This window comes from Salmo trutta, chromosome 13, assembly GCF_901001165.1.
Source record: "Salmo trutta chromosome 13, fSalTru1.1, whole genome shotgun sequence".
Classification (NCBI taxonomy): domain Eukaryota; kingdom Metazoa; phylum Chordata; class Actinopteri; order Salmoniformes; family Salmonidae; genus Salmo; species Salmo trutta.
Window position 1 is genome coordinate 20,493,264 of NC_042969.1, and position 22,218 is coordinate 20,515,481.

General features: G+C 46.1%; 1 protein-coding gene across 4 annotated transcripts; it reads left to right on the top strand.

Annotated features, from left to right (window-relative positions):
* The first annotated feature begins 50 nt into the window (after positions 1–50).
* LOC115205421 (C-terminal-binding protein 1-like) lies at positions 51–20,971 on the top strand. 4 transcript variants are annotated; one of them, XM_029771390.1, is made up of 11 exons: positions 158–276; positions 1,632–1,693; positions 2,480–2,646; positions 10,049–10,203; positions 10,824–10,968; positions 13,282–13,488; positions 13,714–13,928; positions 14,746–14,876; positions 18,877–19,004; positions 19,919–20,039; positions 20,207–20,970. In XM_029771390.1, exons 3-11 carry the CDS (start codon positions 2,589–2,591, stop codon positions 20,373–20,375), a joined length of 1,329 nt encoding a protein of 442 aa, XP_029627250.1. In that variant the 5' UTR covers positions 158–276; positions 1,632–1,693; positions 2,480–2,588; the 3' UTR covers positions 20,376–20,970. The 4 variants fall into 4 exon arrangements, with proteins under 4 accessions (XP_029627249.1, XP_029627250.1, XP_029627251.1 ...); XM_029771391.1 differs by lacking the exon at positions 158–276 and adding an exon at positions 399–1,485; XM_029771389.1 differs by lacking the exons at positions 1,632–1,693; positions 2,480–2,646 and having other exon boundaries at positions 51–276; positions 20,207–20,971.
* The last annotated feature ends 1,247 nt before the right edge of the window (positions 20,972–22,218 follow it).

Here is a 22,218-nt window from a genome sequence, read left to right on the forward strand (position 1 = left end):
GTCCATCGTAAACATGAAGTACACTTTATGGAGAAAGCCAATGGGTGTGCTGTCTGTCCACCGCCATGGAAGGTGAGGGCGCTCTGCCTTCCCCTCCTAAAACAGTGCACTGGTACCTCTCACTCTGCCCGTCACACGTTGTGTACGGCGGCCTGACCCCCCATGAACCTGCGACTTCCTCTTTCTCAGATTTCATGGCGATCGGGAGAGAGGGAAGACCACCGACGCACACAAACTGTCCAGACACCTCAACACGACTGAAAGACATTTCTTGGGGTAATTAATCCACCGCTCTTGCGTTACTAGGTTACCGGGGTAGCGAATGATGCGTGCATAACGTGCACGTTGTGGATATCCACGTTTCCCGGTGTTCTTGTGCTACTGCATTTCAGATATTCACATTGTAGCGCCATTCGCTGATAGCGAATCGGACGAAAATGGGCTCTCCTGTACGCATCTCCCACACGCAGTAGTATAGCTAGCAAGCAAGCTAACTTGCTATGCTAACCATCCAACCGTAGATTGATATGCTTGATAAAATAAACTAGCCATCAGAAGGTTGAACTTAATGTGTATTTTTGGGATGGTTACAGGGCGTCTTGTTTAATTTAAATATGATTCCTATCGATCAGAAGTATTTGTTTATCTGGCACAGTTAGCTGCCTAGTTAGCTAATGTTCGTTAGTTGGCTAACTAGCTAACGTTCACTAACTAGCCAGATGCGATAACGGCCGTTATTAGTAGCCATCTAGCTAGCGAGTTAACTAGTTAGCATAGCGTCTTCTGCAGAGTTTTGAAACTTGTAGCTCGTTGTTCAATTTTGAAGGGATAGTGAAATGTAGTTAGGCCTAAACTTCGGCAGCCACATGTGGTAATGGTTTTGGCTTGCGAACAACTGTATTGAATACTTTGTATCAATGATATCAAAACTGCCATTGTTTCCATAATCCGCACTGTCTGTTGATTACTTTGATGGGTTTCAAGATTTTTTTTATGCATATTCATTGCTACTTTTTACATATACGTACGTATTGGAATGTTGTCCCAACTTCTTAAACTTTGATTGAGATTCTTTGTAGCTAAGTGACATTTAATGGATCTTTTTCAGCAGAGAATTATAACTAACATTGTTCTCTGTTGGAGTCCAGTTTGTAGACCTAGCCAAACTTGTACACATCACATTTACATTTTAGTCATTTAGCAGACAGTCTTATCCAAAGTGAGTTACAGGGATAATTAGGGTTATGTGCCTTGCTCAAGGGCACATCGGCAGATTTCGCCTAGTCAGCTCAGCTATTTGAACCAGCAACCTTTCAGTTACTGTCCCAACCTCCTGAACCACTAGGTTACCACACACACACATATATGTATGCCTACTTTATAAATTGTTAGACACCAGTCTTCATCAATCAGTGATCTAGGCCTAGCTACTGTTCAAACCCTTTCTGTTATAAGGCCTCACATCTTTCTGCCAAACAACCCAAGGTATGTTTAGCACTCACCTTTTTATATCGCTTAGGCCTAGACTAGTAGTGACTGATATGTTATCTAATTGAAGTAAGTTTGTTTGAGAGGGCGTGAGTGAAGAAGACCCTCTGATAATAACAAACTGTTTTGTCTCTGCTTGACAGTGAGATCTGAACAGACGTTGTGAGTCGCAGACAGAACAGACACTGAGTGGATTCTCCTGCTGGTAAGTCTGCCACTCCTCCATATGGTTATTAGTCTTTCTGTTTACGGCCTTGGTCAAATACTTTGAAGCTGCACCATTCCTTTGTCCTGATTAGGTAATCATTGGCTAAATCTCCTACTGAACACTTCTATCACTCGATAAAGGGCTTAGGGGCCAAGTGTTTGGTTTGCGATTCAGCCAGGATCTCACGCTATTGGATAGGTGAAAGTAAGGGTTAAACTACGTAGCTTTCACCAATCCAGTCATGTCAGAGCAGGTATAACCATTTGGAAGAGAAGAAGAATGTATGCATTTTCAAAGTACTGAAACAAGCCCTAGGTTTGAATTTACCACAGAGGAAGCAGAAGGAAGAGTACACACTCACCAATACCACACTACATAGGCATGTGTTTATCCGTTTGTCAGTTCCTTTACTCATGGTTTCATTCATTTTCGTAATGTTATACATCACAAGTGTAGACACATGTATGCTACATTATTTTGTGTAAGAACATAGGCCTATCATCTGTTTAGTAGACGCCTCATCCTTAGGACCCTGTGTTATTGTAACGGCTTTAGCCTGCTAGGACTTGAAAGCACATTTCTACAACTAACCCGTTGAGGGTCCTATCCTGCAGCAGTAACTATCCCTTCCTCCCTGTCTCTCAAATTCAATTTCTGTTTAACTTTATTGGCACAAAAGGAGAAAAAGGCAGAAGAAATGCATTACAGCAGACATGACTAGTAGTAAAGTCTTTCACGTTCTAACAGGTAACAACAACTCTGTCTCTCTCTCGCTCTCTGCAGGTGTTGCTCAGTGGGTAGTAGTGGTTTCTCGTGCTGGTGTTCTGTTGAAGTGGCTCCTTAGTGCTCTGTGCTGTTGTCTTGCTGTGTCCTGGGTTAGGACTGCCAGCCTATGGCTCTAATGGACAAGCACAAAGTCAAGCGGCAGAGACTTGACCGCATCTGTGAGGGTAAGGAGCCTTGAGGCACAGACAAGGTCGTACATCTTACACACATTCAGGGTATTTGAATATTAGGATTTCACAATTCGTTATAGTCATATTGCTACACCAACATCACACATTCATAATACAAAATGTTTTTCTACAGTGCACATACTGTGCTATCAGAACTTCCTCCAGAGATGTCTTGATTGGGCTCAAGGATGTGTGCGGTCTTTTAAAAAAAAAGAAAAGATACCTGAAATTGGTTAAATATATTACTACTGCCTCTTGTCACATGCCTATGACTATAATTGTTGGCACTTGGTTTACATCAGCTGCTGATATGGGAAGTCTGTTATTAATGATTCGCCTATTGGTGTGAACAGTGGCATGTAGGTTATTGAAGGCATGGGGTTGGGACAGTTGGAGAGAGAGAGAGCACAATGCCTTTATCGCACTTCCTGTTCCTGTCTATGGGGATTTCAAGGGGGTTAGTGTGTGGCCAAGCTGGTGTGTCTGAGCAGTGAGAAACGATGCCAAGGCAAGGTACAAATGATGACGATCTGTGACAGGCTAGAATAAATGACTGGTTACATTAGGCTACAACCTGATCAGGGTGTCTTTTGACAAAGACAGAAATGAACCGAAAAGTAGGAATGGGCATTTGAAATGATTTCACTATTAGAATAATATCCAGATCTTTTGGGGAGATATCATAATAGTCGAAATACATGTTTGATAGATTTTCAATGGAGTCTTGCTCGTGTGACGGGAGAGAGCCGGTGCGCTGAGCTATGCTTGTTTCAGCAGGCGCAGAAAAGAAGCTTTGATTAGGAATCTGACTGTAGCGCCGCTGTGATTACACATGCAGCCTCTGACTGTAGCGCCGCTGTGATTACACATGCAGCCTCTGACTGTAGCGCCGCTGTGATTACACATGCAGCCTCTGACTGTAGCGCCGCTGTGATTACACATGCAGCCTCTGACTGTAGCGCCGCTGTGATTACACATGCAGCCTCTGACTGTAGCGCCGCTGTGATTACACATGCAGCCTCTGACTGTAGCACCGCTATGATTCACCGATAATAACAACAAGCTACATGTGTGGAGCGTGTTGGCTACCGGTGCGTTTTTTTTTGTTTTTATTGGGGGCGCTCATAAAAACTGTGATAAAGCTGTTGTTTTATTGAAATGTCAAATTTAATAGCCTACAATAATAGACCATGTAGCAATGTCTCAAATACTTGTATTACATTTTACACAAAGCCTTTTCATTGGTAAAATAGGCATACATTTATATATTTTTTAATGAAGACTCTCACAAGTAAACGAATACTAACGTTTGTTCGGATATTGAAATATTTGAATTAGAGGTCGACTGATTAATTGGAATGGCCGATTAATTAGGGCCGATTTCAAGTTTTCATAACAATCGGTAATCGGTATTTTTGGACACTGATTTGCCGTTTAAATGTTTTTTTTACACCTTTATTTAACTAGGTAAGTCAGTTAAGAACACATTCTTATTTTCAATGACAGCCTAGGAACGGTGGGTTAACTGCCTTGTTCAGGGGCAGTACGGCAGATTTTTACCTTGTCAGCTCGGGGATTCAATCTTGCAACCTTACGGTTAACTAGTTCAACGCTCTGACCACCTGCTTTACATTGCACTCCACGAGGAGCCTGCCTGTTACGCGAATGCAGTAAGAAGCCAAGGTAAGTTGCTAGCTAGCATTAAACTTACCTTATAAAAAACAATCAATCATAATCACTAGTTAACTACACATAGTTGATGATATTACTAGTTTATCTAGCCTGTCCTGCGTTGCATATAATCGATGCGGTGCGCATTCGCGAAAAAGGACTGTCATTCCTATAACGTGTACCTAACCATAAACACCAATATCTTTCTTAAAATCAATACACAATTATATATTTTTAAACCTGCATATTTAGCTAAAACAAATCCAGGTTAGCAGGCAATATTAACCAGGTGAAATTGTGTCACTTCTCTTGCGTTCATTGCACGCAGAGTCAGGGTATATGCAACAGTTTGGGCCGACTGGCTCATTGCGAACTAATTTGCCAGAATTTTACGTAATTATGACATAACATTGAAGGTTGTGCAATGTAACAGGAATATTTAGACTTAGGTATGCCACCCGTTAGATAAAATACGGAACGGTTCCGTATTTCACTGAAAGAAAAAACGTTTTGTTTTCGAGATGATAGTTTCCGGATTCAACCATATTAATGACCTAAGGCTCGAATTTCTGTGTGTTTATTATATTATAATTAAGTCTATGATTTGATAGAGCAGTCTGACTGAGCGGTGGTAGGCACCAGCAGGCTCGTAAGCATTCATTCAAACAGCGCTTTCGTGCGTTTTGCCAGCAGCTCTTCGCAATGCTTCAAGCATTGCGCTGTTTATGACTTCAAGCCTATCAACTCCCAAGATTAGGCTGGTGTAACCGATGTGAAATGGCTAGCAAGTTAGCGGGGTGCGTGCTAATTGCGTTTCAAACGTCACTCGCTCTGAGACTTGGAGTAGTTGTTCCCCTTGCTCTGCATGGGTAACGCTGCTTCGAGGGTGGCTGTTGTCGATGTGTTCCTGGTTCGAGCCCAGGTAGGAGCGAGGAAAGGGACGGAAGCTATACTGTTACACTGGCAATACTAAAGTGCCTATAAGAACATCCAATTGTCAAAGGTATATGAAATACAAATTGTATAGAGAGAAATAGTCCTATAATAACTACAACCTAAAACTTCCTACCTGGGAATATTGAAGACTCATGTTAAAAGGAACCACCAGCTTTCATATGTTCTCATGTTCTGAGCAAGGAACTTAAACGTTAGCTTTCTTACATGGCACATATTGCACTTTTACTTTCTTCTCCAACACTTTGTTTTTGCATTATTTAAACCAAATTGAACATGTTTCATTATTTATTTGAGGCTAAATTGATTTTATTTATGTATTATATTAAGTTAAAATAAGTGTTCATTCAGTATTGTTGTAATTGTCATTATTACAAATACATTTAAAAAAATAGTCTGATTAATCGGCTTCGGCTTTTTTTGGTCCTCCAATAATCGGTATCGGTATCGGCGTTGAAAAATCATAATCGAAATCATAATCGGTCGACCTCTAATTTGAATAACCGTTCCCATCCCTACCATGAAGGTAGCATGGTGTTATTCTTTTTTAATTTAGTTATTTTTTTGAAATTGGCATTACAAGTCATGCCAAGCCTAATTTGTAGTGTATACAAAAACAAACAAAAAATCTCATTAAAGATGGTCCAGTTACCTTATTAAATTCTGGACATATTTGGCTTCTTTCTGGTTTGTACTGTCTACTGTTGTACAAGGCTAAATAAAATGGTGCAAAATGCAGCTCTTGGGTGATGATAAAATGGAGGGAGTTGTCTGAAAGAGTCAGGTCCCCTGAGAGGAGTGAGAGGAGCAGGGTGAAGGGTCGTGGCTACAGGAAAACAGGCCAGCTGTCTCTTTAAAAAACAACAACAGCCTAACCGCCCCCAGCCCAGTCGCTGCCTGGCTATGCTAATGAGGTTAGTGCTGGTTGGCTGGCCCTCAATAGAGCTGCCCGTGATTGGACCTGGGCGGTGGGGGAGGGACTGGGTGTGGATGACAGCAGGGTCTTAACCATCCAAGAACAGTCTGACAGAGAGAGAGAAAGAACGAACGATAGATAGATAGAGGTAGAGAGCGAGGTGAGAGAGAGGAAGACAGGCTGGTTAACTTCATAATGCAAGGTTAGGCTCCGTGTGTGTGTCGTAAAATGTGCGTGTGAAGGAGAGCTTGAAGACGGGGCGATATGGGCTTGGGTGTGGTGTTGCCGACGAGTGTGTGTGTGTGTGTGCCGTTTCCTTTTTGCTTGGCGCGTCCTTGTAGCTGTTAAAGGAATTGAGCAACTGTGTGTCTGGCTGGAGGTAGGGTGGAGCAGCGCTGCATTATTACCCTGCCCCTCCCTCTGCCCCTCCCCCCACCTCTCCCTCACTCTGCTCTCTCACACTCCTCAAACCACAGGCAGAGGGAGGGAAGAATGAATGAAGCGCTGAATGAATTGCATTGTGTGCTCGGCCATGCATGTGCTCCATAGGCCTCGGGTATGTAAGGGTACTTTACGTGTGTGTGTTTTTCTTGTTAACCAGTCATTGTGAATCCATTGTGATCTCCAGCATGTGGACATTAAGATATGTAACCTTTATTTAACTAGGCAAGTCAGTTAAGAACAAATTCTTATTTACAATGACTGCCTACCGGGGAACAGTGGGTTAACTTCCTTGTTCAGGGGCAGAACGACAGATTTTTACCTTGTCAGCTCGGGGATTGGATCCACCAACACTCTAACCGCTAGGCTGCCTGCCGCCCCTCTAACCGCTAGGCTGCCTGCCGCCCCTCTAACCGCTAGGCTGCCTGCCGCCCCTCTAACCGCTAGGCTGCCTGCCGCCCCTCTAACCGCTAGGCTGCCTGCCGCCCCTCTAACCGCTAGGCTGCCTGCCGCCCCTCTAACCGCTAGGCTGCCTGCCGCCCCTCTAACCGCTAGGCTGCCTGCCGCCCCTCTAACCGCTAGGCTGCCTGCCGCCCCTCTAACCGCTAGGCTGCCTGCCGCCCCTCTAACCGCTAGGCTGCCTGCCGCCCCTCTAACCGCTAGGCTGCCTGCCGCCCCTCTAACCGCTAGGCTGCCTGCCTCCCCTCTAACCGCTAGGCTGCCTGCCTCCCCTCTAACCGCTAGGCTGCCTGCCTCCCCTCTAACCGCTAGGCTGCCTGCCGCCCCTCTAACCGCTAGGCTGCCTGCCGCCCCTCTAACCGCTAGGCTGCCTGCCGCCCCTCTAACCGCTAGGCTGCCTGCCTCCCCTCTAACCGCTAGGCTGCCTGCCTCCCCTCTAACCGCTAGGCTGCCTGCCTCCCCTCTAACCGCTAGGCTGCCTGCCTCCCCTCTAACCGCTAGGCTGCCTGCCTCCCCTCTAACCGCTAGGCTGCCTGCCTCCCCTCTAACCGCTAGGCTGCCTGCCTCCCCTCTAACCGCTAGGCTGCCTGCCGCCCCTCTAACCGCTAGGCTGCCTGCCGCCCCTCTAACCGCTAGGCTGCCTGCAGCCCCTCTAACCGCTAGGCTGCCTGCAGCCCCTCTAACCGCTAGGCTGCCTGCCCTAACCGCTAGGCTGCCTGCCTCCCCTCTAACCGCTAGGCTGCCTGCCGCCCCTCTAACCGCTAGGCTACCTGCCGCCCCTCTAACCGCTAGGCTACCTGCCGCCCCTCTAACCGCTAGGCTACCTGCCGCCCCTCTAACCGCTAGGCTACCTGCCGCCCCTCTAACCGCTAGGCTGCCTGCCGCCCCTCTAACCGCTAGGCTGCCTGCCGCCCCTCTAACCGCTAGGCTGCCTGCCGCCCCTCTAACCGCTAGGCTACCTGCCGCCCCTCTAACCGCTAAGCTGCCTGCAGCCCCTCTAACCGCTAGGCTACCTGCCGCCCCTCTAACCGCTAGGCTACCTGCCGCCCCTCTAACCGCTAGGCTACCTGCCGCCCCTCTAACCACTACCATAAAGGAAAATGCTTGATGTTTTTTAATGAGATGCAGATTCACTTTGTTAAGCCTCCTCAGCTAGACCCAGTTACATATTAGGGGGACGTGTTTGTGTGTTGGGAAATACTCCGACATCACAGGAAGCGTACGCAAATGTTTGTCTTCCACCAGACACCCCCCCCCCCCCCCCCCCCACTGGCACAGAGTGTTTGTTTGGGCATGTCTGTCTGTGTGTCGGCCTCTGCATGGGTCCTTCCATCTGTCCACGTGAATGCTCCAGTGAGACACACGCCCCCCCCCGCCCCCCCATACACCTGTCATGCAGGGCAGAGAGTGTGTGTGGTATGGATAGGGGGTGGTACTGGTCTAGGGGGTGTGTGTGTGTGTGTGTTACACTTTTCTGTGAGAGAGAAGGGCAGTTCATAATCAGTTCAGAGAGATGGAGGGGCAGAGAGAGCTAAGACAAGTGATGATGGTATCAGTGAGGATGTTAGCTGCCAGATTTCTCCCGTGACCTTTACCGGATGTTAGGCTTGTGTTTGTCTGGCTTTGTCACATTCTGGCCACTAAGTGTTCATTTATTATTGATTATTTCCGTGCAGATGTAATTGCAGTAATGAATGGTGGTAGACGTGCGCAGGGCCACGCTGGACATAAAGTCTGCCGTGTGTCAGTGGCGCGTGTCAGTGGCGCGTGTCAGTGGCGTGTGTGTACGGAACAGGAGTCACACTCGCCCTCCTCTCCACCCCTGCTGGCACTGCAGCCAGCCAGATCCACAAGCATCTTCATCCTCTACTCTGGCTGGGGACGGGGGTGGTGTGTCATAGCGGGTGTGAGTGCATGGGCTTGGGGAATTGAATGTATTGAGCTTGTAGGTGAGTGTCCTCTTGAAGCCTCTATCTCTTTGTGATCTCAGATGCTCTCTCTGCAGCAGATCCAGTTCCATTATTATTACGTAACCATAGCAGCACACATACTGCTCAGTGCTCCCTCAGAGTGCTGGTGGTGACAAGACCCTGGCTATTTGTAGGGAGGACCGGAGATGTGGAGGGGACCGGAGATGGGGAGGGGACCGGAGATGCGGAGGGGACCGGAGATGCGGAGGGGACCGGAGATGCGGAGGGGACCGGAGATGGGGAGGGGACCGGAGATGGGGAGGGGACCGGAGATGGGGAGGGGACCGGAGATGGGGAGGGGACCGGAGATGCGGAGGGGACCGGAGATGGGGAGGGGACCGGAGATGGGGAGGGGACCGGAGATGGGGAGGGGACCGGAGATGGGGAGGGGACCGGAGATGGGGAGGGGACCGGAGATGGGGAGGACGTTATGGGACTGACTGAGAGAATTTAGACTTGAAGTTGTAGTCATGTTGGTGGTCAGACTGTCATAATACAGGTTGACTCTACTCTGGCTGGCCCCAGCACTGATGATGCCAGTGGCTATTGTCATGCCTGGTTGAGTTTGAAGGGAAATTAACAATGTGTGTTTTAATGGTCAGGGCAGTGGTGTGTTCAGGTTTAGGGCAGTGGTGTGTTCAGGTTTAGGGCAGTGGTGTGTTCAGGTTTAGGGCAGTGGTGTGTTCAGGTTTAGGGCAGTGACTCATATTGCTCTTGTCCAGACACCAGAAAGATACTTGAAACACTAAGCTCAGTGGACAGTCGCGTCTGGAAGAAAATGCTGTGGTGTGCTGTGTTTTCACTGTGTCACATATTCCCAGAGGAAGCCATTTTGTCTGGGCAAACAACCAACTCAAAATAGAGTGTTGCATGCTGCAACCAACCTAGCCTGCCATTGGAACCAAATCAGCATGTGAGGATAGTGCAACATTTAGTGACGTTAATAATGCCAAATCCTGGGTAACTGTCCTGTCTCCCCTGTCAGGCATCCGCCCCCCCATCCTGAACGGGCCCATGCACCCCCGGCCCCTGGTGGCCCTGCTGGACGGGCGTGACTGCACCATAGAGATGCCCATCCTGAAAGACGTGGCCACTGTGGCCTTCTGTGATGCCCAGTCCACCCAGGAGATCCATGAGAAGGTAGACACACACACACCCAGACACGAGACAAACACGTACGCACACACACACACGCATGATAATATACTTGGTGTAAGCTTCCTGTTCATGTGGCTATAAGCAGCAGTTTCTGATGGGAAAAAAAAGAAACAGTTCTTCAAGACTACTTCCTGACTGCCAGCCATATGTTTAGTATTGATGAACTTTCCCTTAAAGACAGCGCCACTGTCCGCCCTACGGCCGGTGTTTTTGTTTTGTTGACGATGCAGCGCTGGGGAAGCGTTGTGCATCATGGAACTACATCTGCTGCTGTTCTATAGCACGTGCAATGATGTCTGGAGGGAAAACTGTGTTGGATGTTGGCAGTAACTTCTTTGTTGTAATATGGCAAACGGACGTGGCTGTTTCACAATGAGGGACTCCAGCTTTACAAGGCTGTAGTAACAGCTCTGTTCTCACCTGGACAACCAGCAGTATAGCTGTCTGCATTAACCCTGACTAACGCTGTGTTAACTCTGTAGGTGTTGAACCAGGCTGTATTAATGTTTGTTAACTCTGTAGGTGTTGAACCAGGCTGTATTAATGTGTGTTAACTCTGTAGGTGTTGAAACAGGCTGTATTAATGTGTGTTAACTCTGTAGGTGTTGAACGAGGCGGTGGGGGCTCTGCTCTACCACACCATCACTCTCTCTAGAGACGACCTGGACAAGTTCAAAGGCCTCCGTGTCATCGTCAGGATCGGCAGCGGCTTTGACAACGTTGACATCAAAGCAGCAGCTGAGCTGGGTGAGTCACGTACGGATGCACACACAGTATGCAGACGAACAGGCACACAGTAGAGGTCGGCCGATTTATGGTTTTTCAATACCGATTATTGGAGGCCCGACAAAAGCCGATACCGATTAATCGTATAAAATGTATTTGTAATAATGACAATTACAACAATACTTAATGAACACTTATTTTAACTTAATATAATACATCAATAAAATCAATTTAGCCTCAAATAAATAATGAGACATGTTCAATTTGGTTTAAATAATGCAAAACAAAGTGTTAGAGAAGAAAGTAAAAGTGCAATATGTGCCATGTAAGAAAGCTAACGTTTAAGTGCTTGCTCAGAACATGGGAACATATGAAAGCTGGTGGTTCCTTTTAACATGAGTCTTCAATATTCCCAGGTAAGAAGTTTTAGGTTGTAGTTATTATAGGAATTATAGGACTATTTCTCTCTATACGATTTGTATTTCATATACCTTTGACTATTGGATGTTCTTATAGGCACTTCAGTATTGCCAGTGTAACAGTATAGCTCCGTCCCTCTCCTCGCTCCTACCTGGGCTCGAACCAGGAACACATCGACAACAGCCACCCTTGAAGCAGCGTTACACATGCAGAGCAAGGGGAACAACTACTCCAAGTCTCAGAGCGAGTGACGTTTGAAACGCTATTAGCGCGCACCCTGCTAACTAGCTAGCCATTTCACATCGGTTACACCAGCCTCATCTTGGTAGTTGATAGGCTTGAAGGGGTGGGTATAATTTGTGGAACGTTCCAACAGGAATCTGTTCCAAAAAACGTAAAGGAAAAGGTTGCCAACCAACAACGCATACAAACCTAGCTAACTAGCTGCCGAATAGGCATCAACTCACCACGTAGCTTATTCTTAATGTTTGTCCATAGGCAACCAGAGTTAGGACAGACATTTTTCAGAATAAACGTGATGAGTGAAAAACGCAATGAAATAGACCACTCACTACCCGGTATCTTATTCTGCCGCTATACAACTTTGTATGCGTTGTTTTTTGGTAACCTTGTTATTTACAAAGTTTTTGGAATAGATTCCTGTTGGAATGTTCTTCAAATTATATTAAATTATAGTTGATAGGCTTGAAGTCATAAACAGCGCAATGCTTGAAGCACAGCGAAGAGCTGCTGGAAAAACGCACAAAAGTGCTGTTTGAATGAATGCTTACGAGCCTGCTGGTGCTTACCACCGCTCAGTCAGACTGCTCTATCAAATCATAGACTTAATTATAATATAATAAACACACAGAAATACGAGCCTTATGTCATTAATATGGTCGAATCCGGAAACTATCATCTCGTTTTTTCTTTCAGTGAAATACGGAACCGTTCCGTATTTTATCTAACGGGTGGCATCCCTAAGTCTAAATATTACTGTTACATTGCACAACCTTCAATGTTATGTCATAATTACGTACAATTCTGGCAAATTAGTTCGCAATGAGCCAGGCGGCCCAAACTGTTGCATATACCCTGACTGCGTGCAATGAACGCAAGAGAAGTGACACAATTTCATGTTAGCAGGCAATATTAACTAAATATGCAGGTTTAAAAATATATACTTGTGTATTGATTTTAAAGAAAGGCATTGATGTTTATGGTTAGGTACATTGGTGCAACGACAGTGCTTTTTTCGCAAATGCGCATGTTAAATCAACACCCGTTTGTCGAAGTAGACTGTGATTCAATAAGAAATTAACAGGCACCGCATCGATTATATGCAACGCAGGACATGTTAGATAAACTAGTAATATCATCAACCATGTGTAGTTAACTAGTGATTATGTTAAGATTGATAGTTTTTTATAAGATAAGTTTAATGCTAGCTAGCAACTTACCTTGGCTTCTTGCTGCCCTCGCGTAACAGGTAGTCAGCCTGCCATGCAGGCTCCTCGTGGAGTGCAATGTAAGGCAGGTGGTTAGAGCGTTGGACTAGTAACCGGAAGGTTGCAAAAACAAATCCCCGAATCCCCCCTGAACAAGGCAGTTAACCCCCGTTCCTAGGCTGTCATTGAAAATAAGAATGTGTTTTTAATCTGACTTGCCTAGTTAAATAAAGGTGTGTAAAAAAAAATCGGTGGCCAAAAATACCGATTACCGATTGTTATGAAAACTTGAAATCGGCCCAAATTAATCAGCCATTCCGATTAATCGGTCGACCTCTAGTACACACAGATAAATATTACACCAACAGATACACAGACCACCACTTCTCTGGCCTTAGGCCTTCGCTATGTTCTGCCAATAGTGTACCTACTTCAGCCTTTACAACCTATGCCTCTTCCCCCCCAGGCATCGCGGTGTGTAACGTGCCGGCGTCGTCGGTGGAGGAGACGGCCGACACATCCTTGTGTCTGATCCTAAACCTGTACCGTCGGGTCACCTGGATGCACCAGGCCCTGAGGGAGGGCACCAGGGCCTCCAGCGTGGAGCAGATCAGGGAGGTAGCCGGCGACGCTGCCCGCATCCGGGGGGAGACGCTGGGCATCATCGGCCTGGGTAAGTGGGTGTACTGGGGGCAGGATATATAAGTTTATGGAGTTAGGAGGTAATGTAGAATGTGCAGATTTGGAGCAGCTGAATTTGGTCTAAGACTGGCCCTTCTTTTTAAAATCAACAATAGGTTCTGCCAGAGGCCCTGGAATTTGCTTTGGATGCCTAAATGCCCCACCAAAATACTCTAGGGAAAACAATCGTTAACCCTGTGTTTCCCTCTCTCTACAGGTCGTGTGGGCCAGGCGGTGGCTCTGCGGGCCAAGGCATTTGGTTTCGGGGTGATCTTCTACGACCCATACCTGCCTGATGGTGTGGAGCGCTCGCTGGGCCTGCAGAGGATGGCTACCCTCCAGGACCTGCTCATCCACTCTGACTGTGTCTCTCTACACTGCAGCCTCAACGAACACAACCACCACCTCATCAATGACTTCACCATCAAACAGGTATGCACAGCGCTCTAAATGAAAAACTGTTAAATGGAAGCACTGGTGCTCCCACTTAAAGTTAGCAGCACCACATTCTATTTAGGAGCACCAGAAAATGTTTGAACTGATTCCGATACAGCCTGTATTGGGCCTATATGAGTACTATCTACTGTTGAAGCACATATTGTGCCCTAGAAACTAATATGTAATACTGTAAAGACATTAGTTTGTTATAAAAGCTAAAATGTTGATACTGTCATTGAAATTACAAAGTAATTTTTTAGCCACCAAAGAAAATACTTTAGTTGAAATTATATTAACTACTTTGAAGAATCTTAAATAAAAAAATATATACAAATTTGCTTACTACATGATTCCATATTTGTTATTTCATAGTTTTGATGTATTCACTATTATTGTACAATGTATAAATAGTAAAATAAAGAAAAACCCTTGAATGAGTATGTGTCCAAACTTTTGACTGGTACTGTATGTTCATGAGGTAGTACAGCCACTCTAAACATCATGTGTATTAACTTTGATTACAATAGCAACATAGGACTTTGGAAATGTCTTTATAATTGCATGATAATGGAATTATTACTGTATTCAAATACTTTTTAAGTAGTTGCTTTCTCAGATCTGTTTTTCAAATTGTTTTAAAAAGTAGTAGTTTTGTGGGATCTGCATTCAAATAGTAATTCTATGTTCCGCTGAATAAAGTAACTTTGCACAAAGTATAGTTAAAGTCTAGTCCTCTCAGGTCTGTTATACTGGTGCAGTGAGTTTTGTGAGTGTGTATTACTTTAACACTGTGTGTGTGGTCCCTCTGAAGATGCGCCAGGGAGCATTCCTGGTGAACTCTGCGCGGGGGGGTCTGGTGGATGAGAAGGCTCTGGCTCAGGCCCTGAAGGAAGGACGTATACGAGGAGCTGCACTGGATGTCCACGAGACAGAGCCGTTCAGGTACACCCACGCACTGGCTGTTCAGTCGTTCCTCTCTAACCTTGACTCTCCCTCTCTTTTTCCTCGGGATGTCCCCAACTTAAAAAAATGATTTGGTCTGCCAAGAGTTGTCTGTTCTTTCGGCCCAATTTTTTTACTTATATTTTTCCATGTATAAGTTGCCGGGCTCAGACTTGCTGTTAAAAAAATTAAAAAAAGAGACAGCGATTGACCGTATGACTAGCACCCGTCGTCTCTCTCCCTGCTGCAGTGAACAGCACAGTGTTTATCTCACTGTTCGTGTTGCTGAAGCTGCCACATAATTACAGCCATTTCTGACTGAAAAGTTAGGTGACCAAAATCCCTAATTTGTTTAGGAAAAACATCCTCTATTCCCTCAACCCTTGCTTTCTTTACGTGACACATGTATGCATCGCATGCACGTGGTCAATAGGGCCTAACCTATAGCATATCATAATCACATCAATAAATTGGTTATAACAAAGTTCGAACAGCAAAATGCAGAGGGCGTGACAAACTTGAAACGGGAGAATGTTTACTGGTTGCTCAGGAGGTAAAGAGGAAGTCAGATATGTGGAATAAATGTGACTAGTTGTGGAAAATACTGGAGATCACATATTATGTGTGCCAAACAGCTGCTGTGAGATTATAATCTTTCTGACTGTTTGGAACAATATAAACAACACTAAATACATTATAAGCGTACCAGAGAGTCTGTTGTAATGTTTTTTTGTTAAGACTTTATTAGAGCAAAGACTAAAAACAGTCGCATTCGTGAATGCAATTTCCGAAATATAATGGTTTATTTATTGTGAGGCTAATTATTCAAGGATCGCTTTTTCATTTTTAAACTAAAATGCTTGATTGCATTTCAAATAATGAATGACTCGTATACTGTGTGATACTTTACTGACTTCACTGGGGACATTTTGTTGCAGTGTCATGTACACATTTAAAGTGGCGTTTAAATACAAAACAAATTGACAATACAACTTTCGCTACAGTTACATACCAATTAGAAAAGAGTCTAGCCTGCTGGGTCGATAGGAACATGAGCCCGAGCCATTTAGGAGGGATATCACACCTGCCACAAATGATTGTTTTATTTATTAAACCTTTAACTAGGCAAGTCAGTTAAGAACAAATGATTATTTTACAATGACGGCCAAACCCTCCCCTAACCTGGACGATGCTGGGCCAATTGTGCACCGCCTTATGGGACTCCCGATCACAGCCGGTTGTGATACAGCCCAGGATCGAACCAGGGTCCTTAGTGACGCCTCTAGCACTGGGATACAGTGCCTTAGACCGCTGTGCCACGCGGGAGCCCCGAGTGATGATATGAACAAATGATTGATTGATACAGTAGCCTATATAAGTATTGAAATATAGACCTTAGTTACGGTATTAAGACTAAATAGGATGCGCTCTTAGTCCTAGAGCTCAGTGGCGGTTATACAAGGCTGCTATACCAAGCCTACTAATGATAATGATATTACTTGTTATTATAATGAACATCATCATAATAACGAGATCAAGATAAAAGGAGCATTATTATTATAAATATAATTTTTCAGACAATTTGGAACAGTGTAAACAACACTAAATAAATGATACATAATAGCATAGAGGCTGTGCTGACTATAAAGTGTAAAGCCTTTATTACAGCAAAGCAAAGATTAAAAATGTTTGTACTTGACTTGTTGACACGTGAGGCTTGGTGGTCACGTAATCAGTAGGCTATTAAACACTTAAACAGGCAACAGTAGCAGGAGCTGTCTTATTTCTGGAGATATATATGGATGATTTATAAAGCCAGCCACATTTAACAGTTAGGCCACTGATTGTAGACATAATTAAGTTGGGGTTTCCGCTCTCCCCACTTCTCTTTGACAATAAGGCTGTTTTCTCGTCTGCTCATTCTTCTGATGTTTCTGCCGCATTGTTCTCAACACCAATATGGTGGTTAACTTGGCTGTTATGCACATAGCAACATGATCTAGAAAAAGTCTCCAATTCAACAGAGCACTGATGTGTTTCAGAACTGCGGACAGCGACCACTATCCAACATGTTAGAAACACATTTGTTATAAAATCATTTTTATTGGTGTTGCACCATTGTTCTTATGTAATATAATCATATACAATTTCAGTAGCACGTCTTAGTGATGGACTGTACCATCCCCACAGCCTCCACAATGGATCAGTCCACTCAGACAGGCGTCAATCAAACATGGGTCTTGTACACCATGATATATATATATATATATATATATAGTGAGGGAAACAAGTATTTGATCCCCTGCTGATTTTCTACGTTTTCCCACTGACAAAGAAATGATCAGTCTAATTTTAATGGTAGGTTTATTTGAACAGTGAGAGACAGAATAACAACAAAAAAATCCAGAAAAACCCATGTCAAAAATGATTAGTATTTTAATGAGGGAAATAAGTATTTGACCCCTCTGCAAAACATGAATTGGTACTTGGTGGCAAAACCCTTGTTGGCAATCACAGAGGTCAGACGTTTCTTGTAGATGGCCACCAGGTTTGCACACATCTCAGGAGGGATTTTGTCCCACCCCTCTTTGCAGATCTTCTCCAAGTCATTAAGGTTTCGAGGCTGATGTTTGGCAACTCGAACCTTCAGCCCCCTCCACAGATTTTCTATGGGATTAAGGTCTGGAGACTGGCTAGGCCACTCCAGGACCTTAATGTGCTTCTTCTTGAGCCACTCCTTTGTTGCCTTGGCCGTGTGTTTTGGGTCATTGTCATGCTGGAATACCTATCCACGACCCATTTTCAATGCCCTGGCTGAGGGAAGGAGGTTCTCACCCAAGATTTGACGGTACATGGCCCTGTCCATCGTCCCTTTGATGCGGTGAAGTTGTCCTGTCCCCTTAGCAGAAAAACACCCCCAAAGCATAATGTTTCCACCTCCATGTTTGACGGTGGGGATGGTGTTCTTGGGGTCATAGGCAGCATTCCTCCTCCTCCAAACACGGCGAGGTGAGTTGATGCCAAAGAGCTCCGTTTTGGTCTCATCTGACCACAACACTTTCACCCAGTTGTCCTCTGAATCATTCAGATGTTCATTGGCAAACTTGAGAAGGGGAATGGATATGTGCTTTCTTGAGCAGGGGGACCTTGCGGGCGCTGCAGGTTTTCAGTCCTTCACGGCGTAGTGTGTTACCAATTGTTTTCTTGGTGACTATGGTCCCAGCTGCCTTGAGATCATTGACAAGATCCTCCCGTGTAGTTCTGGGCTGATTCCTCACCGTTCTCATGATCATTGCAACTCCACGAGGTGAGATCTTGCATGGAGCCCTAGGCCGAGGGAGATTGACAGTTCTTTTGTGTTTCTTCCATTTGCGAATAATCGCATCAACTGTTGTCACCTTCTCACCAAGCTGCTTGGCGATGGTCTTGTAGCCCATTCCAGCCTTGTGTAGGTCTACAATCTTGTCCCTGACATCCTTGGAGAGCTCTTTGGTCTTGGCCATGGTGGAGAGTTTGGAATCTGATTGATTGATTGCTTCTGTGGACAGGTGTCTTTTATACAGGTAACAAACTGAGATTAGGAGCACTCCCTTTAATAGTGTGCTACTAATCTCAGCTCGTTACCTGTATAAAAGACACCTGGGAGCCAGAAATCTTTCTGATTGAGAGGGGTCAAATACTTATTTCCCTCATTAAAATGCAAATCAATTTATGACATGCGTTTTTCTGGATTCTTTTGTTGTTATTCTGTCTCACTGTTCAAATAAACCTGCCATTAAAATTATAGACTGATCATTTCTTTGTCAGTGGGCAAACGTACAAAATCAGCAGGGGAGCAAATACTTTTTTCCCTCACTGTATATATATATATATATATTTTGCTACTGGTCGACTGACGAAATCCCGGTCGACCTACAGCCTATTGACCAAACAATAGACCAGTCGACTAAATGGGGTCAGCCCTACTCTTTCCTCTCTAACCCCACCCCCCCCATTGTAGTTTCTCACAGGGCCCTCTGAAAGATGCTCCCAACCTCATCTGTACCCCCCACACCTCCTGGTATAGTGAGCAGGCCTCCATCGAGGCCAGAGAAGAGGCAGCCAGGGAGGTGCGCCGGGCCATCACTGGTAAAACCAAGCCCTAACACTCAATCATAATTTTGGATTATTAGTTACCTGGTTATACATTGGTTATTAAATAATTTCAGTGTTTTTATATAGCTTGAATATGGCTGCATGTTTTGAGGTTCTGAAGTGGTGTGGTGTTCTGATATCTTAGGTCCACTCTGTACGTCTTTCCCCCCCGTCTGTACGTCTTTCCCCCCCGTCTGTACGTCTTTCCCCCCCGTCTGTACGTCTTTCCCCCCCGTCTGTACGTCTTCCCCCCCGTCTGTACGTCTTCCCCCCCCCCGTCTGTACGTCTTCCCCCCCCCGTCTGTACGTCTTCCCCCCCCCGTCTGTACGTCTTCCCCCCCCGTCTGTACGTCTTTCCCCCCCGTCTGTACGTCTTCCCCCCCCCGTCTGTACGTCTTCCCCCCCCCGTCTGTACGTCTTTCCCCCCCGTCTGTACGTCTTTCCCCCCCGTCTGTACGTCTTTCCCCCCCGTCCGTATGTCTTCCCCCCCCCCCCGTCTGTACGTCTCCCCCCCCCCCGTCTGTACGTCTTTCCCCCCCGTCTGTACGTCTCCCCCCCCCCCCCCGTCTGTACGTCTTTCCCCCCCGTCTGTACGTCTCCCCCCCCCCGTCTGTACGTCTTTCCCCCCCGTCTGTACGTCTCCCCCCCCCCCCCCCCCCGTCTGTACGTCTTTCCCCCCGTCTGTACGTCTCCCCCCCCCGTCTGTACGTCTTTCCCCCCCGTCTGTACGTCCCCCCCCCCCGTCTGTACGTCTTTCCCCCCCCCCCCCCCCCCCCGGTCTGTACGTCTGCCCCCCCCGTCTGTACATCTGTGTGTCCCCCCCGTCTGTACGTCTGCCCCCCCCCCCCCCCCCCGTCTGTACGTCTGTGTGTCCCCCCCCGTCTGAACGTCTGTCTGTGTTCTGTTAGGTCGTATTCCAGACAGTCTGAAGAACTGTGTGAATAAGGAGTATCTGATGGCAGCATCACAGTGGCCCAGTATGGAGGTTGCGACAGTCCACCCCGAACTCAACATAGCCTCAGCATACAGGTGAGACCACCAGCGGTTAAGGTGAGCATGGGAGAGGAGGACAACCAAGTCAGGAAGTGTCAGGATTATTTGATCAATTGTATCTGAATATTCTGTAGCATGTTGACCTCCTGATATACAAATCCCCTCTCTCATCTCTCGCTCTCTCCTCCATCTCTCTCTCTCAGGTTTCCTGCAGGTCTGATCAGCGTGGCAGCAGGGGGTTTGACAGGGGCGGGTGCAGGGGTAGAGGCCCTGGCTCACGCCATCACCCCTGTGTCCCATCCCCCCCACGCCCCATCGCCAGGGCAACCCAGCAAGGCTGAGGCAGACAGAGACATCTCCTCTGACCAATAGCACCCCAACATTCCTCCATCACCCCTGGAAACCAACAACCCACCCCCTCCCACCATTTTCATCATTACCGCCAACCCTCCTCACTGACCTCAGGCAGATTGACACTGGGGTCCCGGTTTGATCCGGTTTCAGCTGGATCCTTCAAAACACAGTACCAGTCCAGGAGTGACCCGCCCGTCCACAACATGCCCCCTCTCCCCCTCCGGAACCCCTTCCTCGGACCTCCCTCAACCCCTCCCCCTTACCTCCATATCCCTCCACACCAACACACCTTCAGCAATAACTCTTCTCAAGGATTCAATAATTGGATTGGTATATTTCTTGAGTTGTATTTTTATTTTTTGGTGAAAGCAAAACATTTTTTTGCTCTTGATCTGTTATGATTGTAGGTGTTTTTATTTTAAGTAGCATTTCTGCAGTGAGGCTGGACTGTGAGGCTAGCTGTTTTCTCCCTGGTTGTTTTGATCAGTTAGTGAGGAGTGAAGGTTTGGCCCATCTCCCCCTCTGACATCTCTCCCTCTCTCTCTCTCTCTCTCTGACATCTCTCTCTCTCTCTCTCTCTGACATCTCTCTCTCTGACATCTCTCTCTCTCTCTCTCTCTCTGACATCTCTCTCTCTGACATCTCTCTCTCTCTGACATCTCTCTCTCTGACATCTCTCTCTCTCTCTGACATCTCTCTCTCTCTCTCTCTCTCTCTCTGACATCTCTCTCTCTCTCTCTCTCTCTGACATCTCTCTCTCTCTCTCTGACATCTCTCTCTGACATCTCTCTCTCTCTCTCTCTGACATCTCTCTCTCTCTCTCTCTCTCTCTGACATCTCCCTCTCTCTCTCTCTCTCTCTGACATCTCTCTCTCTCTCTCTCTCTCTGACATCTCTCTCTCTCTCTCTCTCTCTGACATCTCTCTCTCTCTCTCTCTCTCTCTGACATCTCTCTCTCCTCTCTCTCTCTCTGACATCTCTCTCTGACATCTCTCTCTCTCTCTCTCTCTCTCTCTCTCTGACATCTCTCTCTCTCTCTCTCTGACATCTCTCTCTCTGACATCTCTCTCTCTCTCTCTCTGACATCTCTATCTCTCTCTCTCTCTGACATCTCTCTCTCTCTCTCTCTCTGACGTCTCTATCTCTCTCTGTCATTTTCTCTCTCTCTCTGACGTCTCTATCTCTCTCTCTGACGTCTCTATCTCTCTCTGTCATTTTCTCTCATTTAAGAAAATATGGAAAATGTGTACAACAATAAGACAACACGACACCAAGCTTCTATTGGCCCGATCCCTAGCCTGATCCGAGATATGTATCTGAAGACAAGTCAGCTAGCTTTAGCCAAGTTATCTAAAGCTAGTCAGATCTGGGACCAGGCTATCTGATTCCTTGTCTGTCTGTCTGTTGGCTAGTGTAGGGATGAATAATGTCAGTGTGGAGCTGAAACCTTAACAAAGCATGTTAAATCTGTCTCCACTGCCTCTGCTGTGTCAGACCCTTTCTGTCTTCTCCTTAAGATGGTGAAACCTCTCCTTTGGCAGGCGATAACTCGCTTCCCTGTTTTTACGTCCCCTTTTTATGACGTAATGGCCAAGCTCCTTTTTCCCAGCTCCAATCACTTCCTGTTGAAAGGTCAGATGGATGGCGTCCTATGGACTCTGTATCATCACTTTACACATGGTCTTCTACTCAACAGTGAAGCGTTGGTTCTGTAAAGGAAGAAGCGGTGTGGAGCTTCAACATCATGTGACACCAGTTTCATATCAGTTGGATAGTGGATTGGAATTTCACTTCATACAAAAAGACTGAATTATTGTGTATGGACATTTTTGTTTTTCAGAGGCACTTAACGCCGAGTACG